We start from the raw sequence: 26,046 nt of genomic DNA, 5'->3' as shown, positions 1-26,046 counted from the left end.
ACAATTAGATTAATGCTCCCTTACAAGCAGAAATTTCAGAGATACTTTGTGCCAAATACAGATTGTACTGGAATGGTTTTTAAAAGCATTGAAATGGCATGGTAGATTATATATTAGTTATTTTTGAAATAATTAAGTTCAAGACTTTAATCATTTGTAGAGGAAGAATTCATTTTTTAAAAGCCATTGATTACTGCTGTCGTTGCTAGTAATATCATTTTTAACAACTCTTAAAATATTCCTATTGCATTTTCATCCATTTAGGATCATACATCTAGTCAGAAAGCTACAAATGTTGCAGTCTTTGTCAAGCAGTATATTATTACATAGACTCTCTCAAATATAGTGAACAAAAATTAAAATAAACACCATCACTTTTTCAGCTAGGTACATTAAGTAGATAGATAGGTAGAGAAGTTGCATTCCTAGTTCAATGAAAAATAATTTTCAATCCCATCACTATTTAGAATGGTCTTTGCCCTATAGTAATCTATTTGTACTGAGCCCTTTTTTTGCCTTGATTTTATTTTAAACATGTATGTATACTCTTTTTAGCCTATTCTTATGAATGAGTCACCCTCTCTCCCACATTTTTGAATGATTCCTTGCTGAATGATTCCAGTTCAGTTAAGTTTATTGATATTATATCAAAGCTCTGTGTTTTACATATTCTCCTTGCTGCATCATTTTATAGGCGACTAATCAATCTGTGCCCTGTTAGGTCATCATTTCAGAGATATTTCTTTACCTAAAGAATCAGAATGAGCACGGGAAGGTAAAAAAATCAAGAACAAGAGCGATTTTTGACTTCCTGTCATCTTCCCCATTGAGTTTCCTTGTGAGAAGCTGGTAGGGAACGTCAGAAATCTCCCTCCCTCCCTCCCCCCCTCCCTCCCAGAGAACCAGGTTTTAGTATATTCCCCTCTGAGCTTTCTGGTTCAAAGAAAGTCCAACTGCCTCTTGAAAAGATGCCTTTGGAATAACCATGAACTGAATCAATGAGAATTTCCATAGACATTTTAAACCAGTCACTCTTTGTCAGCTCTAACCTCACAAGATTATTGCAGAAGAGAGCGATGTATATGCCATCTGGAACTATATTCTGAATTTAATAACTGCATCAGGGAGAGAAGAAAGTGGGGGTCGTTAAGTGAGGCTCTCCTGCTTAATGGTCATCACAACATGTGACTGTAATGATGTGATGGAGGGCTCGATAGCTTCATTGTGTCTGAGAAGGGTTCTGGTAGGATTGTTTTTTCAGTAAGACTGAAAGATGAGAATAGGTGGATTAGGGATTGAGATGAAGCCAAACAACGTTAGACTCTGAACTCCAAAATCAAATCCAGAAACAGCAATAGCAAACCTCTTCTTTAATATTGCCAAGAAAATGGTATCATTATGGCTGAAACACATAGAAAAAGCTTGGTACCAGATGAAGAGATCAAATTGGCACCATTAATATCTGACCACTTCAATGAAGCTAATATTAAAAGAGACATACAGTATATAATCTGAATATAAAATATTAGAACCATTTACAAAGAAACTTACAAAATGGAAACAAAGTAGGACGTTTTAGGAATAAAAACTTGATATTTTTGAAGCAAGAAAATGTAGATGGACTGGAATACATGTGAAATCAGTTTATTACCTGATAATATTATTTAGAACAGGAGATCCTACAAAACAATGGAAAGGTGATTATATTTTAAAAAGGACATTGCTAAGTATGTATTCAGTTCAGTTACAACCCAGTAAAGCACATCATATCAGGGTTAGTGGGTATTCAGTGACTATCAGAGTTTTACAAATGTATGTCTGTAATACAGAGGCAATGGAAAAAGAATAAAGAATTCTATGACAAATTGTAAGAGAGGCTGTGTACAAAATTTAAAAAGAAAGCTATGTTACAAATTGAATGCTAAGATTGGAAAATTAGAAGATCTGGAATTATTTAAAAAAAATTGAATTGGGTAAGTGCAATGCTGCAGGAGACAGATTAATAGAATTTTGAAAAAAGAATTCTTTATACATTGCCAATATCTTTTTTAAACAAAGCCCTGTGGACATCACTAGAACGACATTAAAATGAAATCACCTGCATAATAGCAAACAGAAGATAGAGAAAGACAATCCAATCAGTCAAATGTTTCCAAATTACGGACTGTGGAACATGAATTACTGCTGTCAAATATATATGTTAGGAACAGAAAACTAAAAAGAATATGGGCACCAATAAGATACAAACTAGAGAACGTAAAGCCATAATATAAGGCAAGTAAATAAGGAACAAAAATGGAAACTAAGAGCTGGTTTACAGACAAATGGTTTACAGATAATTGAAATCAAACAAGAATATTGTACGGAAATATTTGTGGAGAGAGAATATATTCAGAAACTGAATCTAAATAGATTGGCAATAGATTGGCTTTCAAATAAGAAAGCACCAGATGCAGATAAAATAATGAGCTGAAGAGGCAGTTAAAATACTAATAGTTCTATGTGGGGAGAAAAAAGAAACATTGATTAGCCTACTAGATCTATATATATGTATATTTAAAAAAGGGAAATGCAAAAGAATTACCAAATCATTGCATCAATTCTTCATGAAAAGTTTTTCCTAAAATGTTACAAGGAACAATAGAGAAATGCCTTAAAACAGGAAGATTCCTCAAAAGCAAGCAGTAGGAGGTTTGATCAGATAGCAAATGTAAAATGAATAATGGAGAGTACACATGTGTTAAAAAGACTTATTGCTGAAGGGCCTGATCTGGAGATAATGCTGTAATATGGAATATATTAAGACTAATGAATGTCCCAGCAATTCTGATTATTCTTTAGAAGGGGTAAGATTGATAAGATTGGAGAAACAGTGATTCAAAATAAGCAAGGAAACAATACGAAGATTTCATATAGAGAAAAATATAATAAAAATGGCAGGACTAAGAGGCCAAAACATTAATAATTATGCTATTGGTTTTAGATAAATACTGTAGAACATTTACAGAAGTTCACTGGGAAAATAAAAGTAGAAAGTGGAAATCTGATTGATTGCATGTTGACACAATGCTAATATCAAGTAGTATGTTTAGAGCAGTATTTCTCAATTATTTTCTGTTACGCCACCCTAGAAAGAAGTAAACATTTCGCGTGTCCCCCCCCATCTCTTCACCGGGATGATTGTTTGCAATATTCAGCACGTTTTCACTGAATAACATCAAGCGGCTTATCAGCGTGATTGGGTTGTAAATGCATTTAAGTGATGCCTTAATTTATTTGGCTTCATGCTGTCTGCTGCCAACATATTTAGACACAGTAAACATACTGGTCTTTCCTCGTCTCCCACCGTAATCACAGTAGAAGCCAAGCACTACTCACGCTTCATCCTATTTCCTCCTCTTAGTTTTCGGGAGACTTATATTTGTCTCATTATCTCTCTCTCTCCTCCTTTCTTTTCATCCCTATTAAATAGTTTTCCATGGTGTCTCTTAAGGTTTGTTATATGCACTTCATATGTCCTACTCTGTGTTCTATTGTTTGGTGGAAAAAAAACCCTACTCCCTACAGCAAAAAAAGCATGTTCCCCGGGGTTAGATCCCCACCGGCATTGCTCCGCGCCCCTCCAGGGGCCCCCACCCACACACTGGCTTAGAGAAACCCACATCATGCCAGAAGAGGAGGATACTATATTAGAACAGATTAACCCTAAAGATGACTACATTGATATATTGATAAGACCACAGGAGATAAGGATATCGGATGACTATAAAGATCGTAATAGTTAAAGCATTATTTTTCCAGTGGTAATGTATGAAAGTTAGGCACTAAGAATGGGAGAGGGAGAGGGGGCCTTTGAACTGTGGATCGGGAGGTGATTGCCAAGACTATCATGAACTGCAAAAAGAGCCATGAGCTTGAGAAGTGAGTATATAATGGTCCAAAAATAATCCAGCTGCTTAGCACAGTTGAAGAAAGATGAAAAGGAAGGCAAAAATAAAGTAGATGAACAGGGATCAAGGAGGTCACTGCAATGTTCTTAGAACTATTATATCTGATTTACCAGGAACAGGTTGAGTATTTGTCTATTTAGTTACCATAGTTCAGGCCCAATTTGGAGGCACCCAGCTAACAGAGAACCCAAATGTACTATCAACCCAAATCAAGCTTTGATTTGAGAATTCTGTTTTTCTGATTTAAAAATGCCTGTTAACATTAATAATATTAACAATAACAATAATTTCTGCAAGCCCTTGAGATTCAGATTTTAAGAACGAGATTTTCAGAATGCCTCAAAAACCTGGTTCTTCCCTCAGGCTTTAATGTTAATGGGAGCTCAGTTTGTTTACCTTGCTTTGGTTAATTATTTTTATCTGGCATTTTTGTTTTCTCTATTGTGTGTGAATAGATAGATAGATAGATAGATAGATAGATAGATAGATAGATAGATAGATAGATAGATAGATAGATAGAGAAATAGATATGTGTGCGTGTTTGTTTTTGTACCTCATTAGCTGAACAGTTATTTGATTAGGATGGGCAGCTATATAAATTTGCAAACAAATGTACTAACAAGAATTCCATAGTGAGAAATTGGAAGATACAGAATATGAAGAGGGAGGGAAAGAATTATTATACCAGCTTTAGTTTTAATGATGGAAATCACATTAAACAATGTCACAGTAATTATTTATTACTGTATTTTTCAGAATATAAGATTGGTTGTGCCCATTTAGGAAGCCTGCAGAGCACTGCTAGGGCGCGGGGAAAGACAAAACCGCCCCCATTTTTGCCTCCCCCCCAGGAGCACTCTGCAGTCCACTAGTCTTAATTAAAACTGTTAAGTTTAAAGATCCCTGGGTTAGGGGTACAAGGGCCTTCAAACCTGGCAAGTTTAAGACTTGTGGACTTTAACTCCCATTTCTGAGCTAGCACGACTGGAGGAGGAATTCTGGGAGTTGAAGTCCACAAGTCTTAAAGCTGTGTACATGGTTGTAAAAAGTATTCTACTACACTGGTATTTTATTAAATAATATATTACTACACCATTTGGTTCTGAATACGTTTTTCCTTGTTTTCCCTCTCTAAAATCTAGGTGTATCTTATACTCCGAAAAATACAGTATATATCGCATTCTCCTAAATTATTATATCCTATTGTATTTATGTCTTTATTCATACTGAATCATTGTACAGTCTACCTCATGCTGCTATTATTTCCTCAGTATAAAATTTTAGATTGCAAAACCTTCAAAGATGATATCTCTATCCTTTGATTTTATAAAACACTATGAAATAATACTGGGACTTTTATGTTGCTATGTTTGAATATGTTTATCATATTATATATAATATCTAAAAGTATCCTGTGAGAACTTTTAACAGTAAGAAATTTTTCTCATTCTTAAGAAGTAATACAGGGAATGTAGCTAAAATTACCTCTGTGCAATACATATGGACTATGCTGCATGCAACTTTCTTCGATTAGGTCAATGATTCATAGGTACCATATGAAGGAATGGGTACATAATTGCTTGATTAAAAAATATGAGAATTTTGGAATTACTAGATTATCCTTCCCCAATCTTGACACTACCCAGAATTCAGAATAGTCAACAATGGACTCACTAGTTAAGGAATTCTGGAAGCTGAGGTCATCTACAGGTGGACAGCCAAGTTTGAATAACCTGGATATGAGTTTAATAGTTTAGTAACTTACCCTAAATGCAGTCCCTTCGTCTATAATGGTAGGCAGCTGAGATAGACATATATCCACAGCAAGATCCCATGCTTGCCTGGGAAAAGATAAAAAGATAGGGGCATTAAAAGACTGGGCAAAATTATATGCAACACCATTACTTCAATTACGGTACATGCTTGATTTGTGCTAGCAAAATGAGGGACACTTAGATTAGTCTTTTCTCAATTAGTATATACTATACTTAATAACTTAAAACAGTTTATTATATCCAAGGTGTGAAACAAAACATAAATCAGCACTGTAGATAACAAATTCACTGAAACCTCTATGGCACAAAAATGCTTAGACCATTCTCAAGTCATTGGAAAGATAAATATTAGAATCAAATGATTCCCTCTGGGGAGAGCATTTCAAAGTTGTCTTTGAAAAATTCACCAGAACAGATGAAAAGAAGAGTTTAATTCTGTTTATTTATGTGGGACATACTTGCTCTGAAATAGTAGCAAATAAAACATTCCCTTTGGAAACAAAGGGGATGGAAGTTGATTTTTTTAAATAAGGAATGGTTTATAAAATTTAGCCAAGATAAATATTTCATGAAACACAATCTACCTGCTTATCTTAGGAGACAGTCTTACGTCTGATCTAACTTTTATTTACCATTTATGCATCAAATTTGTATATACAGTGGTACCTCATCATACAAACTTAATTGGTTCCAGGAGGAGGTTCATAAGGTGAAAAGTTTGTAAGATGAAACAATGTTTCCCATAGGAATCAATGTAAAAGCAAATAATCCGTGCAAATCCTTCAGGAAAATCCCAAACTTTAGAAGGGAGGCGAACAGAGGGCAGGGAGGAGCAGCTAAAGGGGGCGGGTGGAAGAAGCAAGGCTAGGCTAAAGGGTGACTGGGAAGGAAGAAAGGCAAGGGGGGCGCCCCTCCCTTTTCTTTCTTCAAAAGACACCCTTTCAGTTCCTTTGCAAGCACATTGTTCTCTGCAAAATCTTTCCTCCCCCAAGCTGCCCCTCCCTCCTCCCTTTTCTTTCTTCAAAAGACACCGTTTCAGTTTCAGTTCCTTTGCAAGCACGTTGTTCTCTGCAAAACTTTTCCTCCCCCAAGCTGCCCCTCCCTCCTCCCTTTTCTTTCTTAAAAAGACACCCTTTCAGTTCCTTTGCAAGCACGTTGTTCTCTTCAAAATCTTTCCTCCCCCAAGCTGCCCCTCCCTCCTCCCTTTTCTTTCTTCAAGACACCGTTTCAGTTTCAGTTTCTTTGCAAGCACGTTGTTCTCTGCAAAACTTTTCCTCCCCCAAGCTGCCCCTCCCTCCTCCCTTTTCTTTCTTAAAAGTTCCTTTGCAAGCACGTTTTTCTCTGCAAACATTTTCCTCCCCCAAGCTGCCCCTCCCTCCCTCCTCCCTTTTCTTTCTTAAAAAGACACCGTTTCAGTGCCTTTGCAAGCATGCAAAACCTTTACTCCTCCAAGCTGCCCCTCCCTTTTCTTTCTTCAAAAAAGGGGGGGGAAAGAAACCCCTTCATCCCAGCAGCAGCTGCTTGGGTTTGTAAGGTGAAAATAGTTTGGAAGAAGAGGCAAAAAAATCTTAAACACTGGGTTCGTATCTTGAAAAGTTCGTTAGAAGAGGTGTTGGTAAGATGAGGTACCACTGTACCTATCTTGCTATCTAAGTGACTCTGAATAGTGTACAAATAAAAAAAACCATACAATCCATATAAAACTAGACAAAGTTTAAAAAAACCCCCAAAATTAAAAAGATGGAGTGGGTGCCTTCAGACCACCAACCACCCCCAGGTTGCATACCACTATTGGAACCCCATGCTAATTGACAGAGCTAGTCTTAATGCTCTTCTGGAAGGCCAGAAGAATGAGGGCTGCCTCATTCATGGGGCAAGATGCTTCAAAGTGCAGGGACAACAGAAGAAAAGGCTCTCTTCCTTGACCCTGCCAACCGATGAGTCCATAACATGCCCTTCCTTCCTATCTGACAGGCTGGGGGAGATCGATTTAATTGGGATAAGACGATTCCACATGTAACCTGGTCCTATGCCATGAAGGACTTTAAGAGTGATAACTAACATTTTAAATTTGGCCCGGAAATAAACTATTACTCAATGCAGCTTAGGCAGCAGAAGCGTTACATATGCAACCCCAGAGACACTCAGAACTGCCCACGCAACCGTATTTTAAATAACTGCAGCTTCTAGACAATGTTCAACTGCATGTAGAGTACATTGTAGTAGTCCATGTAGGAGAAGGGTTTCCAGATCCAAGAAGGCCCAATTGCCACACAACAAATGCTTTGAGCAGGAGCCATATGTCCAGCAGTACCTCGATTATGCACTCTGTTCATCTGGAACAGTGCAACACAGATAGTAGACATCCAAATACAGAGAAGTGCCCCACCCACAGCCATTCCATCCCTACCAGAGTTTAGCTCAAGCCTACTGTTTCCCCACGCAGATCCTATAGCCTCCAAGCACCATGAAAGAACATCCTGAGACAGAGATGTATAATCTGCATATTGATGAAATCTCATTAACAATGGCTAGAATCCACGCATGTCACCTCTTGAGCAGCCTTGACCAGCCAGAATGAGCATGGATCTAATGCACAGTGGCTGGCACTTGCAGCCTCGAAAAGTCTGTCTGTCTGTCTGTTTATTTATTTATTTGTTTGTTTGTTCCATTTCTATGCCGCCCAACTCCCTAAAGACTCTAGGTGGTTGATAGCAAAAATATAAAACATCAATAATACTACTAAAACTTCTAAAAACAGTTTAAAAACTATTTACAATACAACTGTTAAACTCCTGCATACCGTTCATGGCCAGATCTCGCTGGTTACCACCATAAGATCAATGACCCCAGGCCTGTTGGAAAAGCCAGCTCTTTACTGGTTTCTAGAAGGCCAATAAGGTGGGGGGTAGTCCAGACTCAGAAGGTAAATGATTCCAGAGAGCCGGGGCAGCCACAGAGAAGGCTCTCCCCTGGGAACCCGCAAGCCAACACTGTTTAGCTGATGGTACCCGGAGAAGATCAACTCTGTGGGCCCTTAACGGTCACTGGGAGCTATGTGGTAGAAGGCGGACTTCAAGATAGTCTGGCCCTAAGCCATGTAGAGCTTTAAAGGTAATGATCAACACCTTGAATTGTGTCCAGAGACCAATTGGAAGCCAGTGCAGTTCATTTCCTTAGATCAACAGGATCAAATTATACCCAGGTAACTGAGAACAATTTTACCGAGCAATTTTACCTCCTACTTGCATAAAGATTTGCTCCATGAGGTCCCAAAGGTAAACTTCTGAGCATCCCTAACCCAGGAGGATCTGCAGAGACCTTAAACAGGGCTGCCGAGTGACACTCTGATCGACCAGTTTCCTATCTCCCTGCAGAAGGGGGTAGAATATGGGAATCTCAAAGTCACCAGGACATGATCTGGACCACGATAGAGGGGGCAGAGATCCTCCCTCAGATCGCACTGCTACTGCTCTGTCAAGAAAATCATGTCTGGTGTGTGGCCATGAATACTCTGGGATAGACCCCTGGCTACCACTTCTTCTAAAATTCACCTCAGGGATGGCTGAATTGAAGTGTCCCAAGACTATAAACCCTTAGAACTCCACAGCCAATCCTGAGATGGCCTCAAGCAACTCAGGCAATGAGACTGTTATGCAGAAGGGAAGCCATTTCATTAGTAGCAATCCCAACTGATCCCACAAGCCTTTCTTCAAAAACAGAACCTCATGACTAGCAACTTGTGAAGCAGCATCCTGACCCCCCCCCCCCGAGATTCCCTGATAACAACTGCTACCCTCTTACCCCTAGTTCTACATCTCAGCTGGTGCCGTACACCATACCCTAAATCCAATTGGGAATATTTCACAAAGGGGAACAACCCCATCCATTTTTAGCACTTAGTTAGCTCTTAGAAATATTTCAAAACGCACTCCCTTATTTCTGAAGTCCTTCAGCTCTCGAGTGATCTAAGCCCAATCACTCTCCTCTCAATACAATTTATCAAAGAGATGATAAAAAGAAGGAAGATCTTTATGCCTGATACCTTGAGCTCTTAGATTATAGCAGAATATAATTTTAAAACAGAAACCCTGACACAATTTTTTATACTACTGGTAGACCGTGACAAGCATCTGATAAATCGACTTCATGCTGAAATACCTAAATAAATGGAATTTAGCTTGTATTTCCCCAAAATAGCCTCCCTGTATACAAAAATATCATGTGAAAACTAGACTTGAATCTATATAATTTTATCCAAAATCATTATGAAAGTGGCTTTCACCACAAAATTTCTGGTTTTCTGCATATCAAAGATGGCATATTTTGTTTTATGGAATAACAAAGAATTTATTTATTTATTTATTTATTTATTTATTTATTTATTTATTTATTATTTGGATTTGTATGCTGCCCCTCTCCGAAGACTCGGGGCGGCTCACAACAAGTGTAAAACAAATCATAAATAATTCAATTAATTAAAATATTTAAAGATTTTAAAAAACCCATATACTAACAGACACACACACAGGCATACCATGTATAAATTAAATGTGCCCAGGGGGAGATGTTTAGTTCCCCCATGCCTGACGGCAAAGGTGGGTTTTGAGGAGTTTACGGAAGGCAGGAAGAGTAGGGGCAGTTCTGATCTCCGGGGGGAGTTGGTTCCAGAGAGTCGGTGCCGCCACAGAGAAGGCTCTCCCCCTGGGGCCCGCCAACCGACATTGTTTAGTTGACCGGACCCGGAGGAGGCCCACTCTGTGGGACCTAATCGGTCGCTGGGATTCGTGCGGCAGAAGGCAGTCTCGGAGGTATTCTGGTCCGAATATAAGCATCTGACCATTTTTTCTATGATTAAAAATATGTAGAAATGTAGAAGTAGTACCAACTTCCAGCTAAGCAATATATCACTCTCCTCCACCTGAACATTCAGTTCAAAACTATTTAAATGCAAAGTTATTCAGAAGTCCTTCAAGTAGCTTTTAAAGCATTCATTGGTATATTCTATGATGTTTCTGCTATACTTTCAATATAGAGAATGAGGGGAAGAAGAATGAGAAAAGCAACTTAAAATATATTATTTTTTAACTTAATCATTGATTAATTAATTTATAATATCATTTGCAGTCCTGGGGAAATATACAGGTAATCTTCATTTACTGACCACAATGAGGACCAGTAACTTCATTGCTAAGCATTGCAATCATAAAGTGAAATATCATCTGACCGTACCCAAGTGACCACGAGTCCATGCTTTGTTTTATTGTTTCAACATTTTGTTAGTGTTTTATTTATACTTATCATTTATTTGTTTTAATGTTGTAAGCCATCTACAGCAGTAAGACGCAGCAAATAAATTCCATCCATCCATCCATCCATCCATCCATACATACATACATACATACATACATAAATAGCTTCTTTTTGCAACTGAAGCTAAGCAAGGCACAACCCTACTCCCAATGAAGTCATGAAATTAAATGCCATATTATTATTTTTGTTCTGTATTTGGCTTCATAACAAGTTTCCAATCAAGTTAAATACAGTGATCTCTCGATTAGCGCGGGGGTTACGTTCCAAGACCTCCCGCGCTAATCGATTTCCGCGTTATAGTGGTGCGGAAGTAAAAAACACCATCTACGCATGCGCGCCATTTTTTTCATGGCCGCACATGCGCAGATGGTGGAGTTTGCGTGTGGGCGGCGGGGAAGACCAAGGGAAGGTTCCTTCAGCCGCCCAACAGCTGATCTGCTCCGCAGCGCGGAAGCAGCGAGGAGCCGAAGATGGGGTAAAGGCAAAGGGGAAACCCCATCTTCGGCTCCTCGCTGCTGCCGCGCTGCGGAGCGGATCAGGTGTTGGGCGGCTGAAGGAACCTTCCCTTGGTCTTCCCGCCGCCCAGGCAAAGGGGAAACCCCAAGATCGCTTGCCGCTTGCCGTATTGCAGCTTGGAGCCTTGCTTCGCCTCCTTCGCTGCAATACGGCAAGCGGCAAGCGATCTTGGGGTTTCCCCTTTGCCTGGGCGGCGCTGGGGCCATGCGGAGCCGCTCATCTAGGGGGGCGTGGACCGGCAAAGTGCCCTCCGCTCTCTCTCTTTCTCTCCCTGTTACCGGTGTGGTATAAGAGAGAGAAAGAAAGAGAAAGGAGGGCGACTTGCCAGTCCACGCCCCCCTGGATGAGCGGCCCCGCATGGCCCCAGCGCCGGACTCCGCCGTTGCCTCCGCCCTTGTTCGGCTCTGCAGCTGAGAGGCCACGTCCACCCCCTCCTCGGTGTCCCCGGCACCCAGCGTCCCCACGCCGCCTCCACCTCCCGGTAATGCGCCCGACCTCTGCCTCTCTCTTTCTCTCTCATATACCACGCCGGCAACAGGGAGAGAAAGAGAGAGAGAACTAGCGTGGACTTATTTTTTAATTAATATTTTTTGAAAAACCGCGTTGCAGCGTTTCGCGTTAATCGAGACCGTGCTAATCGAGGGATCACTGTATATCCAAATTGTAATGAAAAATAAATGTAGGAGAGATTATTCTTTTACTGTGTTAAACTAATTATAAGGGTATTTCATGAAGTACAGATCAAAGGGTACAATTCATAAAAGTTTCCGCTATGCCAGCACCACTGAAGAATCTAGGCAGAATCCAAGACAATTAAAGATGACTGCATATTCCACTACCACTACAGCTAAGCAAAGACCTGCCACTATTTTCCCACCAGAGAAAAAAGGGGTGGTGATAGAGAATATATGTACTTTGCACGTTTTTATAAATAAAATATTTTGATATGCGACTTTTGATTTTGTCTTTCATTTCAATTAAATGTATAACACAGAGCACAGATATAACTGAAATGGAAAGCTAAATTTACTATAAAACAAGCCCTTGTCCATTATTTTAAACACCAGTGAGCCTGACAACAGCTAGCAGGTTAATTCAGTATTTTTGCCTAACCATCTTTTATTTCTGACAACTAATCAATATAGCAATCACAAACTTATCTGAGCACCCAGGCAATTTCTATACAATACTTCCCCTCATTCCCATCTTGCTGTATCCATAGTAAAATCTTACTTTAACAGGATTATAAACTGTACTATATCATCATCACACTCTTTTTGTTTTTAAGGAAAGGAGGGAACCTTAAGCAGCCATATTTGTTTCTTCTCTGAGTTTTGTGACACTAAAAATGTAACTGATAAGCAATATCCAACATGTAATTATCTAAAGTAAGTAATTCCAAGGTTGCATATACAGGTAGTCCAAGACTTATGCCCACAACTGAACCCAGAATTTGCTAAGTGAAAAATTCATTTAGTGAATTTTGCCACATACAGTGTTCCCCCGATTTTCACGGGTTCGAACTTAGCGAATAGCCTATACCATAGTTTTTCAAAAAATATTAATTAAAAAATACTTCGCGGTTTTTTTCTATACCACGGTTTTTCCCACCCGATGACATCATACGTCATCGCCAAACTAATAAATTTTGCAAATAAATAACAAAAAATAATTATTGTTAATAAATAATTATGTTTATAAATATCAGGATCACTAAGTGTCTTATTCAATGGTGAGTACCAGTAATAATAGTGAGTAAATGATTGTTAAGGGAATGGGAAATGGTAATTTAGGGGTTTAAAGTGTTAAGGGAAGGCTTGTGATACTGTCCATAGCCAAAAATGGTGTATTTAATTCCGCATCTCTACTTCGCAGAAATTCGACTTTCGTGGGCGGTCTCGGAACGCATCCCCCGCAAAAATCGAGGGAACACTGTATTACGACTTTTCTTGCCACATTTGTTAAGTGAATCACTGTGGTTGTTAAATTAATGATATGGTTTTTAAGTGAATCTGGCTTCCCCGACTTTTCTTGTCAGAAAGTCACAAAATGGTATGACATGACCCAGGGACACAGTACTTGTCATAAATATGAACCAGCTGTCGAGCACCTGAATATAAATCACGTGGCCCTGGGGGTGCAGCAATGGTCATAAGTGTGAAAAATTGTCATCAGTCACTTTTTCAGTGCCGTTGTAACATCAAATGGTCACTAAATGAACGGTTGTAGGTCGAGAATTACCTGTATTCATCTGAGCACATTAGATTATTGCATTAGATTAAGAAAATATACCTAAAATAAAGAGCTAACAGTATAGATGTTAAAAAATGTTTAAAAGTGATGCCGACAATTTAATGAAGTATGGGAAAATGTTATCAATCTGTTAAATGTAATTTGTATTAGAATTAAATCAGTCAGGAAGGGATTAGAAGGAGAAAGAGGAAGTAGAAAGGAAGGGGAAAAGTGGAGGAGAGGGAAGGAGGAAGAAGGACAGAAGTAGTAAGGTTGTGGTGTCAACCCCCAACCCCCAACATTTTTCCCTTAGACTTTCCATGGTTGACTTCTCCAGATTCCTTAAAGGTCAGTAAGGGGCGAGCATAAGTGCACTAGTGTGCCTTCCGTCCCCTGTCCAATTGTCTCTCCTATATTTTATATATCTTTTTTCCCATCCATATATCCTTCCTCTACTCTTCATTGATGTATTCTATTCTCATATCTCTTCTTCTATCCCTTCCCTGATATTTACTACTACACGTTTTTATTCTCCTTAACTTTCAATTTGCATTGGACAAAATAAATAAATAAAAATAAATAAATAAATAGATAGAGGACATGGAGATAGAGAGAGGGGAGTGCGGAGAAAAGAAAGAAGCAGACTAACTAATAATAGCAAGACTAGGTGTAAAAACAGGTTAATGAATTTTGATTGATTGAGAAAGGTATATGCTATTGAAATATTTTTAATCCATATACTGTATACATGAATACATCTTATTGATGTATACAGTGATCTCTCGATTAGCGCGGGGGTTACGTTCCAAGACCTCCCGCGCTAACCGATTTCCGCGTTATACTGGATGCGGAAGTAAAAACCACCATCTGCGCATGTGCGCCATTTTTTCATGGCCGCACATGCGCAGATGGTGGAGTTTGCGTGTGGGCGGCGGGGAAGACCAAGGGGAGGTTCCTTCAGCCGCCCAACAGCTGATCTGCTCCGCAGCGCGGAAGCAGCGAGGAGCCGAAGATGGGGTTTCCCCGTTGCCGCGCTGCGGAGCGGATCAGGTGTTGGGCGGCTGAAGGAACCTTCCCTTGGTCTTCCCGCCGCCCAGGCAAAGGGGAAACCCCAAGATCACTTGCCGCTTGCCGTATTGCAGCTTGGAGCCTTGCTTCGCCTCCTTCGCTGCAATACGGCAAGCGGCAAGCTGCCTGGGCGGCGCTGGGGCCATGCGGAGCCGCTCATCTAGGGGGGCGTGGACCGGCAAGGTGCCCTCCGCTCTCTCTCTTTCTCTCCCTGTTACCGGTGTGGTATAAGAGAGAGAAAGAAAGAGAAAGGAGGGCGACTTGCCAGTCCACGCCCCCCTGGATGAGCGGCCCCGCATGGCCCCAGCGCCGGACTCCGTTGCCGAACGCCGAAACCGGAAGGGGCGAGGTGGGGGGGGGAGAACGGGAGGCTCAGCATTCCGTCAGTCGCAGCGCTGGCTGTCAACTTTTCTTTTTAGCACTGGGGAGGCAAGTCAGCTCCTGCCCAGTTTTAAAAAGAAAAGTTGACAGCCAGCGCTGCGGCTGACGGAATGCTGAGCTTCCCGTTCTCTCTCCGCCCCCTCGCCCCTTCGCCCCCCTTTGTTCCTAGGAGAAGTGCTGGTGAGGAGCAGAAGGTCTGTCTTGCCTCAATCCCCAGCACTTCTCCTAGGAACACAGGGAGGCGAAGGGGCGAGGGGGGGGGGAGAGAAAACGGGAGGCTCAGCATTCCGTCAGTCGCAGCGCTGGCTGTCAACTTTTCTTTTTAGCACTGGGGAGGCAAGTCAGCTCCTGCCCAGTTTTAAAAAGAAAAGTTGACAGCCAGCGATTGTTCCGCTGCCGCCAGCATGGCCTGGCTGGCAGTGGAAGATGTAACGGAGCCCACGGGGGATTCGCCTTCCTCCCACCCGCAGCCGAGACTGATCGTGGGCTCCTTCGCAACCTCGGAGAGCTTCCAGGGCATGAAAGCTCACGAAAACCAGGAAGCTCTCCGAGGTTGCGAAGGAGCCCACGATCAGTCTCGGCTGCGGGCGGGAGGAAGGCGAATGCCACGGGGCTGGGCTCGGCTCCCCCCTCGGCTCCCCCCCTTACCAGCCCCGCCGCGGAAGGCTCCATTCTGTTCCCTGCCGGCCCGATTGAGCGGCCGGCGGTCTCCATTCAGGGAACCGGCACCCAGCGTCCCCACGCCGCCTCCACCTCCCGATAATGCGCCCGACCTCTGCCTCTCTCTTTCTCTCTCATATACCACGCCGGCAACAGGGAGAGAAAGAGAGAGAGAACTAGCGTGGACTTATTTTTTATTTTTTAATATTTTATTTTAATATTTTATTTTTTTAATTAATATTTTTTGAAAAACCGCGTTGCAGCGTTTCGCGCTAATCGAGACCGTGCTAATCGAGGGATCACTGTATATGGAAACTGTGGAGAAAAAAAAGATTCAGAACAGAAATTACAAATAAGAAAGAAATGAGTCTCAAAACTCTCCAGATCTTTCTTGCTGCATATAGCCTCATCTGTTCCCTCTTTTCCATGATTCCTTCAGTAATGACCTTCCTTTTTCACAATAGGCTGCCTATATAATTATGAGATAATCAGGGGGTAATAAAAACAGCTTCAAAGCAAAAGCAATATATGGCTCCCACAAGCTCAATAAACACCCAGGATGCAGGCAAAATTGTAAGAGAGAACAATTGCAGAAAGTATTAATCTTAGATTTGCGACAAGAGCGGGAGTCAATTATTGCAATGAAATCTATATCCTGGTTCTAAATTCAGCTTGCCACGTAAGAGACAGGATGTTGAAACCCTGAGCCTCATTGCAGAGATTCGATTCATAGGTTTGGAGACTGTTCCTTCTTCATGGATATATTTAGAAAAGTAATTCCTGGAAGCGAATAGCCCTCCCCCAGTCGGGGCAGCAAGAGATCTATGTAGTTGTAATGAAAACAACCAGTATCTCTTACCAACTGATTGGTAAGACTGCATCTGGCCTGGGTTCTGTCCCCAGAGAGAAAAAGTAAAGCAATAGTAAAGGAAGCCATACCCCTCCCTCTTCTTAACTGGTGCTCAAACAAGGCGCGAGGGGAGGGAGAGATTCCTAGAAATGAATGTGTTCTCTGAAGCTTAATTCGCACTAGGCTTTGTTTGGTTTCTCCCTGGGTAACCTAATCACAACCTGAACATTTCCCTAGGCAGGCAATCTAACCTGGGCAAGAGGGAAAAAAAAGCAGAGGGGGGGAGGAATGGATAAATGGCATTCTGTGAACAATTCTGACAGGCCCCTTTAACGTTTCGATCACTGGCTGTGGAGGATGGCCAACAACAAAGTCAAAAATCCAATTTCAGAGCTCACACTTCCCCTTGTTTCTCAGCTCTGCCGAACCTAAACCTCAAAGAAAGGTATGCATATCATTTGTCTGTGTATTTTGTAAGGGAACACACACACACACTATGGTGACACCATTAAGCTTCGGGTCTAAGACCAAGCAATGCTGGTTAAGTTTAAGGGAAGAAAACAAGGAGGAAGGAAACTCACAAAAGAGACTGATCTCCCAACAGTTACGGAGAAGCAATAGCAGGGAAAACTTCAATGTGAACGTTGTTTATCTGGGTATATATTGCTTAGGGAGGAAGAAAGGTAACTAGAAGAGACACATTTACAAGTCTTGATTTGTACTGTTTGCAAATTGCGCCAGAGATGAGTGGAGGTCATTAGACCATAGAGACAGATGTGACTAAAAGGCTCAAAATTGTGTCAGAGTGGTCAATGGTAAAGAGGTCAAATGTTTCTATCAAAGGGGATCAAGGAGGAGATGAGTGGCAGGAGAGGACACTTCCTGCAAGGTCAGATCTTAAAACCTCAGAAATTCAGTGGTATTTAAATTTATTTAAAATTGCAACCAACAAATCTTACACATTGGCAACAAAAATCAGAACACCAAATACAAACTGGTGGATTCAACTTCGTAGACGACCCTCACCCTGTCAAGGACCTAGGAGTACTCATTTCAAAATATCTAAGCCCCAGAGTTCACTGTAACAGCATTGCCAAAAAGACATTAAAAGTTGTCAACCTAATTTTGCGAAGCTTCTTCTCCGTAACATTGTACTGCAAACCAGAGCCTGCAAAACCTTTGCCAAAGCAATTCTTGAATACAGCTCATCTGCCTGGAATTCATACTGTATAACGGACATTAATACAATTGAGCGAGCCCAGAGGCATGTTATGAGAAGAGTATTTTACTCCTCTGCTCACAATGGAATTTATGCCACCAGGCTTGAACTTTTGGACCTAGACAACCTAGAACTATGCCGCCTATGGTCTGACCTAAGATTAGTACAAAATTGTCTGCTACAATATTCTACCTGTCAATGACTACTTCAGTTTCAACTGCAATAATACACATTCCGAGACCGCCTGTGAAAGTCGAATTTCCGCGAAGTAGAGATGCGGAAGTAAATACATCATTTTTGGCTATGGACAGTATCACAAGCTATCCCTTAAGACTTTAAACCACTAAATTACCATTTCCCATTCCCTTAACAACCATTTACTCACCATTATTACTGGTACTCACCATTGAATAAGACACTTAGTGATCCTGATATTTATAAACATAATTATTTATTAACAATAATTTTTTTTGGTTATTTATTTGCAAAAAATATTAGTTTGCCGATGATGTATGATGTCATCGGGCGGGAAAAACTATGGCATAGAAAAAAACCTGTGAAGTATTTTTTAATTAATATTTTTTGAAAAATCGTGGTATAGGCTATTCGCAAAGTTCGAACCCGCGAAAATCGAGGGAACACTGTAAACTCAAAGTAAACTCAATCGCAGAATATATGACTTCAGCAACAGTGGTCAATGGTTGGAATACAGTACCTGACTCTGTTGTTACATCCTCAAACCCCCAAAACTTTAACCTTAAACTGTCTACCATGGACCTCACCCCATTCCTAGGAGGAAGGGGGGCATGCAATAAGCACACCAGTGTGCCTATTGTCCCTGTCCTACTGTTCCCATTTATTCATACTCCTTCATTATGCTTATATGTTATGTTCATACTTATACTTGCTTTCTCATACATGCTTGACAAACTAAATAAATACAAATACAAATTTTAAAAAAGAGAATTCAGCAAATTAAAAGCAAAATGCTTTCTCTTCTTGAAGCCCACCATTAAAAATCGATGCAATCATACTCCTGCAATATTATTTCTTAAAATCATAATCAATTCACTGTATCAGAATTTAGTATGCTTCTCTTCAGCAACAGAATGAGTTGGGGATTAGCCTGAATTCTGTCAGATATTGCTTGATTCATTTTACTTTTCTTGCTGTACAGGTAGCCGTCATTTAACAATGGTTGCTTAAAGGTTGTAGTGTCATGTAATTACCTTTTCCAACCTTCTGACAAGCAAAGTTAATGGGAAGCCGGAGTCATTTAACAACTATGTTACTAACTTAACAATGGTAGTGATTCACTTAACAATTGTGGCAAGAAAAGTCAATGAAATTGGGCAAAATTCACTTAACAATTGTTTTGCTTAGCTACAGAAATTTTGAACTTCATTGTGGTCATAAGTTGGGGACTACCTGTACTTAGACTAAAATGAACTAGATCTATGATATTTAAATATATCTTTTCTAATCCATGTCAAATCCTCAAGAATTTATTTCTAGAATATGGAAAGAATACAATTTAGTTATCTTCAGAAGAATTTCCTTGCCAAGTTTCAGAATTGGCCTCTGTCTAAATTCTAATTGGACAAGCAAGAAAGAATGCTCAATACTGATGAAATGGTCTGGTTGCATCTAATTGCAGAAACCTAACAGAATTCCCTGCCCTTAGAGTAGATTCACTGGAAATAGTCCTCTTTAAGATGGGTGGACTTCAACTCCTAGAATTCCTCAACCTCTTTAAAACTCTGGAAAGAATAAAAACCAAAGTAGTGGGCTATTCATGTTTATTTACAAGGAGTCCTCAACTTATGACCATTCATTTAACCACTGTTCAAAGTTACCATAGTGCTGAAAAAAGTGACTTACAACTGATTCTCACACTTGCAAATATTGAAGCATGCCCATTGCCACATGATCGAAATTCATGTGCTTAGCATCCTAAAAGTATTTAGAATGGTTGAAGCATCCCAGAGTCACATGATCAACATTTGTGATTTACCCAGGGGGCTTCCAACAAGTAAAGTCAATGATGAATTAACAACCATGCAATTCACTTAAAGATGCAGTAACTCGCTATGTAATCTAATCTATTAAAAAGTTCCTGCGACTCAGTGGGTAGAAAAGGTTCATACAGGGTGTGTTCCAAAAGTAATGCAATTGAATTTCCCGCACTGTTCCTATTGGTCAGAGTGGACCGAAGCACTGGGAGTAGAGGAGGGGGGGACGCTAAGCTTTGCCGCGCAGGACGTCAGTTATTGTAAACCTCTGCATGCCGACTGTGTCACAAAAACACCAACCGAGCGGAAATTTCAAGTGAACTTATGCAACGTATAGAAATTGAACCTGATTATTTGGACAACATCATCACTGGTGATGAAACCTGGGATTTTGAATACGACCCAGAAACAAAATGCCAAAGCTCTGAGTGGCACACTGACCAGTCCCCCAAGCCCAAAAAAATTGCAAGAATGAGCAAATCAAAAGTGAAAACAATGCTCATTGTCTTTTTCGACAGTAAAGGAGTGGTCCATAAGGAGTTTGTTCCTCAAGGACAGACAGTTAACGCTGCCTACTACGTGGATGTGCTGGAAAGACTCGAAAAAAGGGTCATCAAGACTAGAAAAGACATCTCCGCTACCTGGCAACTCCATCACGACAACGCGCCTTGCCACAACGCGTTACGAGTCCGTGAGTTCCTGGCCAAACACCAGATGCCAACGCTGCCCCCCCCCCTATAGTCCTGATGTCGCCCCAGCAGACTTCTTTTGGTTCCCTTGGATTAAGGTAGCCCTGAAAGGAACCCGTTTTTCGTCCATAGAAGAGATCCAATCAGCCGTGACGAAGACCTTGCGAGAGGTCCCCGAAGATGCCTTCCAGGGTACGTACAAGTCATGGTAGAGTCTCTGGAAAAAATGTGTAGAGGCCCAAGGACAGTACTTTGAAGAATTTTAAGTGTTTGTGCAAATCTATTCAATAAATTACTTTTAAAAAAATAATTGCATTACTTTTGGAGCGCACCCTGTATTTATTAAATGAAACTCACTTTTACTTTTCTTCTACTAGAATATATAATTTAATTAAATTTAATTAAATAAATTAAACCAATTAACGAAACTAATTAAATTGGACTAATTAAAAAGCAAGCAAAAGAAAGAAGTAATCATGGGAAAACATGCAATATGCAAAAATTTATTGTAGTATCCATTTTAAGCACTCTTTTTTGCAATAAACAAGAACACAGCCTATTTTTAGCTCTTTGTAGGATGAAGCTGTGAATGTTCACCCTTTCAATGAGATGGAAGAATATCTGCCTTTATTCCGACTATACTATATTATCAAACAAAAACGTTGGGAGTTATAAAGCAACTTTCTCATTGTTAAGTTGGCTTCGTGAGTTATTGCTCTAGACTAGGTACTACCTTAAGGTTACCATGTTGACTGCTCATTCTTGGACTGCTTAAAACTGCCAATTCTACACTAATGTGGAAAGAAAGAAAGAAAGAAAGAAAGAAAGAAAGAAAGAAAGAAAGAAAGAAAGAAAGAAAGAAAGAAAGAAAGAAAAGCATTTTAAAAAGACCACATATCCTTTGGCAATGGACCTTTTCATCACCAAAAATTTAGTTGGCCCTAAAATAAAGCAAAGCAAAACAAAACAAAACAAATGAAAACAGAATATTTATCAACTTAAAAGAAACCTGTAACTTTGAAGGAATACAGATATTGAAGAAAAATGCAAGCAGCCCAGTTCCCTCATGATTTCACATTAAAAAATGGAAGCCTGGAAAGGCCTCAGTGGCTTTTGTCATTAACAACCCCTTTTCCCTGGAGGAAAAGGCAGCTCTCTTTTATTTCAGAATATAAAGTGTTTATTTCCTCTACTGAAAATTCCATCTCACTTCACTCCAAATACACACATAGCAAACCTATAATATACTTTTGAATAATTTATCCCAAACCTTTTCCAACTTATTTCTAGTTTATGTCTCCTGAGGTGCAGCAAGGCTTGACTTTATAAACAAGAGGAGGAAGGCACTGAACTTTCAGATTTTCTTAAAAAGCACTTTATTATGCTGAACTCTAAATTGTTGTAACATTCTAAATCTTTATTTCCACTGAATCAGAATGAAATCAGAATTATAATGGCTCAAGTTGGTCATCATCTTCCACATCAAGTTTTGATAGCTGTGATTGATTCTTGTTTTTCCTTTTGGGAATATGTTTTGTAAACATCCACTTGTGTTTTGGCAAATAATTATATAAATGGTTGTCTCATGTTTTCTATAAATTGTCCTTCTGAAAACTATAAAAGATGCACTTTTTTCTATTAAAATGAGTATATAATTGTTGCATTTTGCAAACACTAATGGCCTAACGATATAGATTTCTAAAAGTGTTAACAGTTTAGTCTTTAGGAGCATATTGGGTAAGTTATTATTATGTATATTCTTTCTTGAATTATAAATCAATGCTCTGTTCTGTTCCGTTTGTCCTTTTCAAATTTCTTTTCTTGAACTGGCCAATTGCACTAATTGCACCAATTTGGGCAAGCCTGAATTTTGTGGGCATGCAGAGGTTGCCAATTTATATTGTAAAGGTATGGTCACGGATTATTATAATGGAATTTGTAAACAAGGTTTTCAGCAGAAAGTTTGAAGCATCCATTTGTTAATTAAATGGGGGTTTTCTATGTGTTTCACAAGATTGATGATAAGTACTAACTTATAATTCAAGAAGTAAATTACTTTATAAAGGAAAATGAAATTAACTTGTTCCTTGTGCAAGATATTCTTTTCTGTTGCTACAAGGAGCATTGGCCTATAGTAGGAAAGAAGAGAAGATGGCAGTGCTAGGGGGTGATCAGTTAAGTATGAATGTTGGGTGCCATTTAGCTCTAGCTTTCTTCTGGCTCTACTGTTGACAGTGAATTCTTAAATTTTTGCTGCTGGGACCAATTTGCTTCAGTTGAACCTCCTTAGGAGCCTCATACTTTGAGCAATCAGTTTATTTGTAATTCATCCTGCTTTACCAACTATACAGTATCGAGTAGAATTTTAGAAGTTTCTGTAGGAGGCATGCATGAAGCTCTTAGGCTGAACAGGCTCCTTCAGATCTTCAATGTTTCACTATCAACAATAAGAAGAATTTGCCTTGTACAGGTCATCCTTGTTTTATGACCATAATTGAAACCATACTTCCATTGCTGAGCAATGAGGTCATTGCGTGAGTTGCATCCAATTTTATGCCCTTTTTTGCCATGGTCATTAAGTGAATCACTTCAGTTAAGTGAATCCAGCTTCTCTCATTGACTTTGCTTGTTGGAAGGTTGCAAATGGCAATCATGTTAGCTCAGGATGCTACAACTGCCATAAAATACATGCTGGTTGCCAAGAGCCTGAATTTGGATCATATGGTTGCGGAATTCTGTGATGATCGTAAGAGTAATGACTAGTTGTACATCACTTTTTCAGCACAGTCTGTAACTTCAAATAGTTGTTAAATAAATTGTTGTAAACTGAGAGCTCCTGGTATGTGTGTGGAAGAATGGATGGATGGATGGATGGATGGATGGATGGATAAATAGATGGATGGATGGATGGATAAATAGATGGATGGATGGATGGATGGATGGATAAATAGATGGATGGATGGATGGATAAATAGATGGATGGATGGATGCATGCATGCATGCATGAATGGAGGGATGGATGGAGGGACAGATGGACAGACAGACAGACAGACGTATAAAATTAATAAGGGGACTATGATCATCTTGCATACCACAGCTCATCCTCAAAAGCTAAGCAGGGCGAAACATTGTTAGCATTGAATAGGAAATTGCAAAGAAATCCCAGGACTATATAGATATGAAAGGGGAGGGGAGAGGAGGGAACCAATTCCAGAAACATTCCAGAACCCACTAAACCATTTCTCTCATGACAAAAAATGGGCATGGACATGAAAATCACATAAAGTTGAACCTAAAGACATGACCTTAAACCGGCTTTAATTGAATCATTCTAGGCAAATCATTCAGCTACGGCAGTGATGGCAAACCTTTTTTAGCTTGATGCCAAAAGGGTGTGTTCGTGTGCGCTAGCATGTTAAGGGGTGTGCAGAACCTTTGAGTTATCAAGGACATGCACAAAGGAAAACATGGGATTCCAGCAGATATTTCAGCAGTAATTATTCAGTCATACAAGACAGATACATTAAAGTGCATAAAGTAGCGTTTATTTCAGAAATAGCAAGTTGAACAATCTGGTCATACACATTCAAACCAGTCAATATCTCTTAATACAATAGTATTATTACAAGCCTGTCTTTGTCTTACATATCAGGTACATTACAGCTTACAAATACATCAAACTATCATCAAACACACAGAGCTTACTACATCAGTCACAGAGAATCATGCTTTCTGGCTCCCTCTTATGGCAATTTGCAAACGCTACCTCTTAAAGCTATAGTACTTCAATACGTATAAGCATTCATTATTAACTTGTTTAGATATTGCAAACCCAACTGTCTTGTACATAGTACTAACAATACTCATAATGCAATGCCCTCTCCCACACATGCGCACAACGGCCACGCTATTCCCCTCACACATATGCATAGGCTTCACTAAAGCTGTGGAGCTGCCATACTACTTGTCTTCTGTGGATCTGGCTTCTACTACTTACCTTCAGATAGTTGAAGCCAAGCCTCACACACCTCAGCCCATTTCTTTTGTAGTTTGCAAGGTTTTCCTGAAGACATCTCTAGCCGATAACAGAGCTCCGGATCGATCTGGAGCTCTGTTATCAGCTGCAGAGGCCTTCAAGAAAAACTTGCAGGCTGCAGAAGAAATGGGCCAAGATGTGGGAGGCCTGGCTGCAACTGTCCAAAGCCGAAGAAGTTCCTGAAGACCTCTGTCAGCAAAAAGTAGTCTGGGGGTGAGAACACAAGTAAACTTCCGATTGGGTTGTTTTTCGCTGTCCCCAAGATTCAGGAGGCTTTCCTGAAGCCTGGGGAGAGCAAAAACGCCCCCAAAGAAGGTGAAAAATTGGCTGGCCAATGTGTGCATGCAAGCTGGAGCTGACATAGAGCAACGCTTCATGTACCCAGTCAGCGAAGCAGTGGAAGTGATGTGCCGGTGCCTGGAGGCTGTTGGGGCCGGGATGGGTGTCAACAAACTCAAACTCAACCCAGATAAGACGGAGTGGCTGTGGGTCTTGCCTCCCAAGGACAATTCCATCTGTCTGTCCATTACCCTGGGGGGGGGGGGGCGGAAAATATTGACCCCCTCAGAGAGGGTTCGCAACTTGGGCATCCTCCTCGATCCACAGCTGACATTGGAACACCATCTTTCGGCTGTGGCGAGGACGGCGTTTGCCCAGGTTCGCCTGGTGTACCAGTTGCGGCCCTATTTGGACAGGGAGTCACTGCTCACAATCACTCATGCCCTCATCACCTCGAGGTTCGATTATAGCAACGCTCTCTACATGGGGCTACCTTTGAAAAGTGTTCGGAAACTTCAGATTGTGCAGAACGCAGCCACGAGAGCCATCGTGGGGCTTCCAAGATTTGCCCATGTTTCTTCAACACTCCGTGGCTTGCATTGGCTGCCGATCAGTTTCCGGTCACAATTCAAAGTGTTGGTCATGACCTTTAAAGTCCTACATGGCATTGGACCAGATTACCTCCGGAACTGCCTGCTACCACATGAATCCCAGCGACCGATAAGGTCCCACAGAGTTGGCCTTCTCCGGGTCCCGTCGACTAAACAATGTTGTTTGGTGGGCCCCAAGGGAAGAGCCTTCTCTGTGGCAGCCCCGGCCCTCTGGAACCAACTCCCCCCGGAGATTAGAACTGCCCCCACCCTCCCTGCCTTTCGTAAACTACTCAAGACTCATTTATACCACCAGGCATGGGGGAGTTGAGATATTCCTTCCCCCTAGGCCATTACAAGTTATGCATGGTATGTTTGTGTGTATGTTTGGTTTTTATAAATAAGGGTTTTTAGCTGTTTTATTATTGGATTGTCACATGCTGTTTTTATCATTGTTGTTAGCCGCTCCGAGTCTG

The 26,046-nt window shown here is 40.6% G+C and overlaps 1 protein-coding gene across 2 annotated transcripts in view; it reads right to left on the bottom strand.

The window, feature by feature from the left end:
• Positions 1-26,046, bottom strand: part of RPTOR (regulatory associated protein of MTOR complex 1) — a 494,232-nt gene that overhangs the window by 188,916 nt on the left and 279,270 nt on the right. For both annotated transcript variants that reach the window (XM_070740207.1, XM_070740208.1), the window contains exon 10: positions 5,716-5,791. In XM_070740207.1, coding sequence (XP_070596308.1) covers positions 5,716-5,791 — 76 coding nt within the window. The remainder of the gene's footprint in view (positions 1-5,715; positions 5,792-26,046) is intronic.

This window comes from Erythrolamprus reginae, chromosome 2 (genome assembly GCF_031021105.1).
Source record: "Erythrolamprus reginae isolate rEryReg1 chromosome 2, rEryReg1.hap1, whole genome shotgun sequence".
NCBI lineage: Eukaryota > Metazoa > Chordata > Lepidosauria > Squamata > Dipsadidae > Erythrolamprus > Erythrolamprus reginae.
The sequence above is the reverse complement of the archived record's forward strand: the minus strand, read 5'-3'. Positions and strand labels throughout refer to the sequence as shown.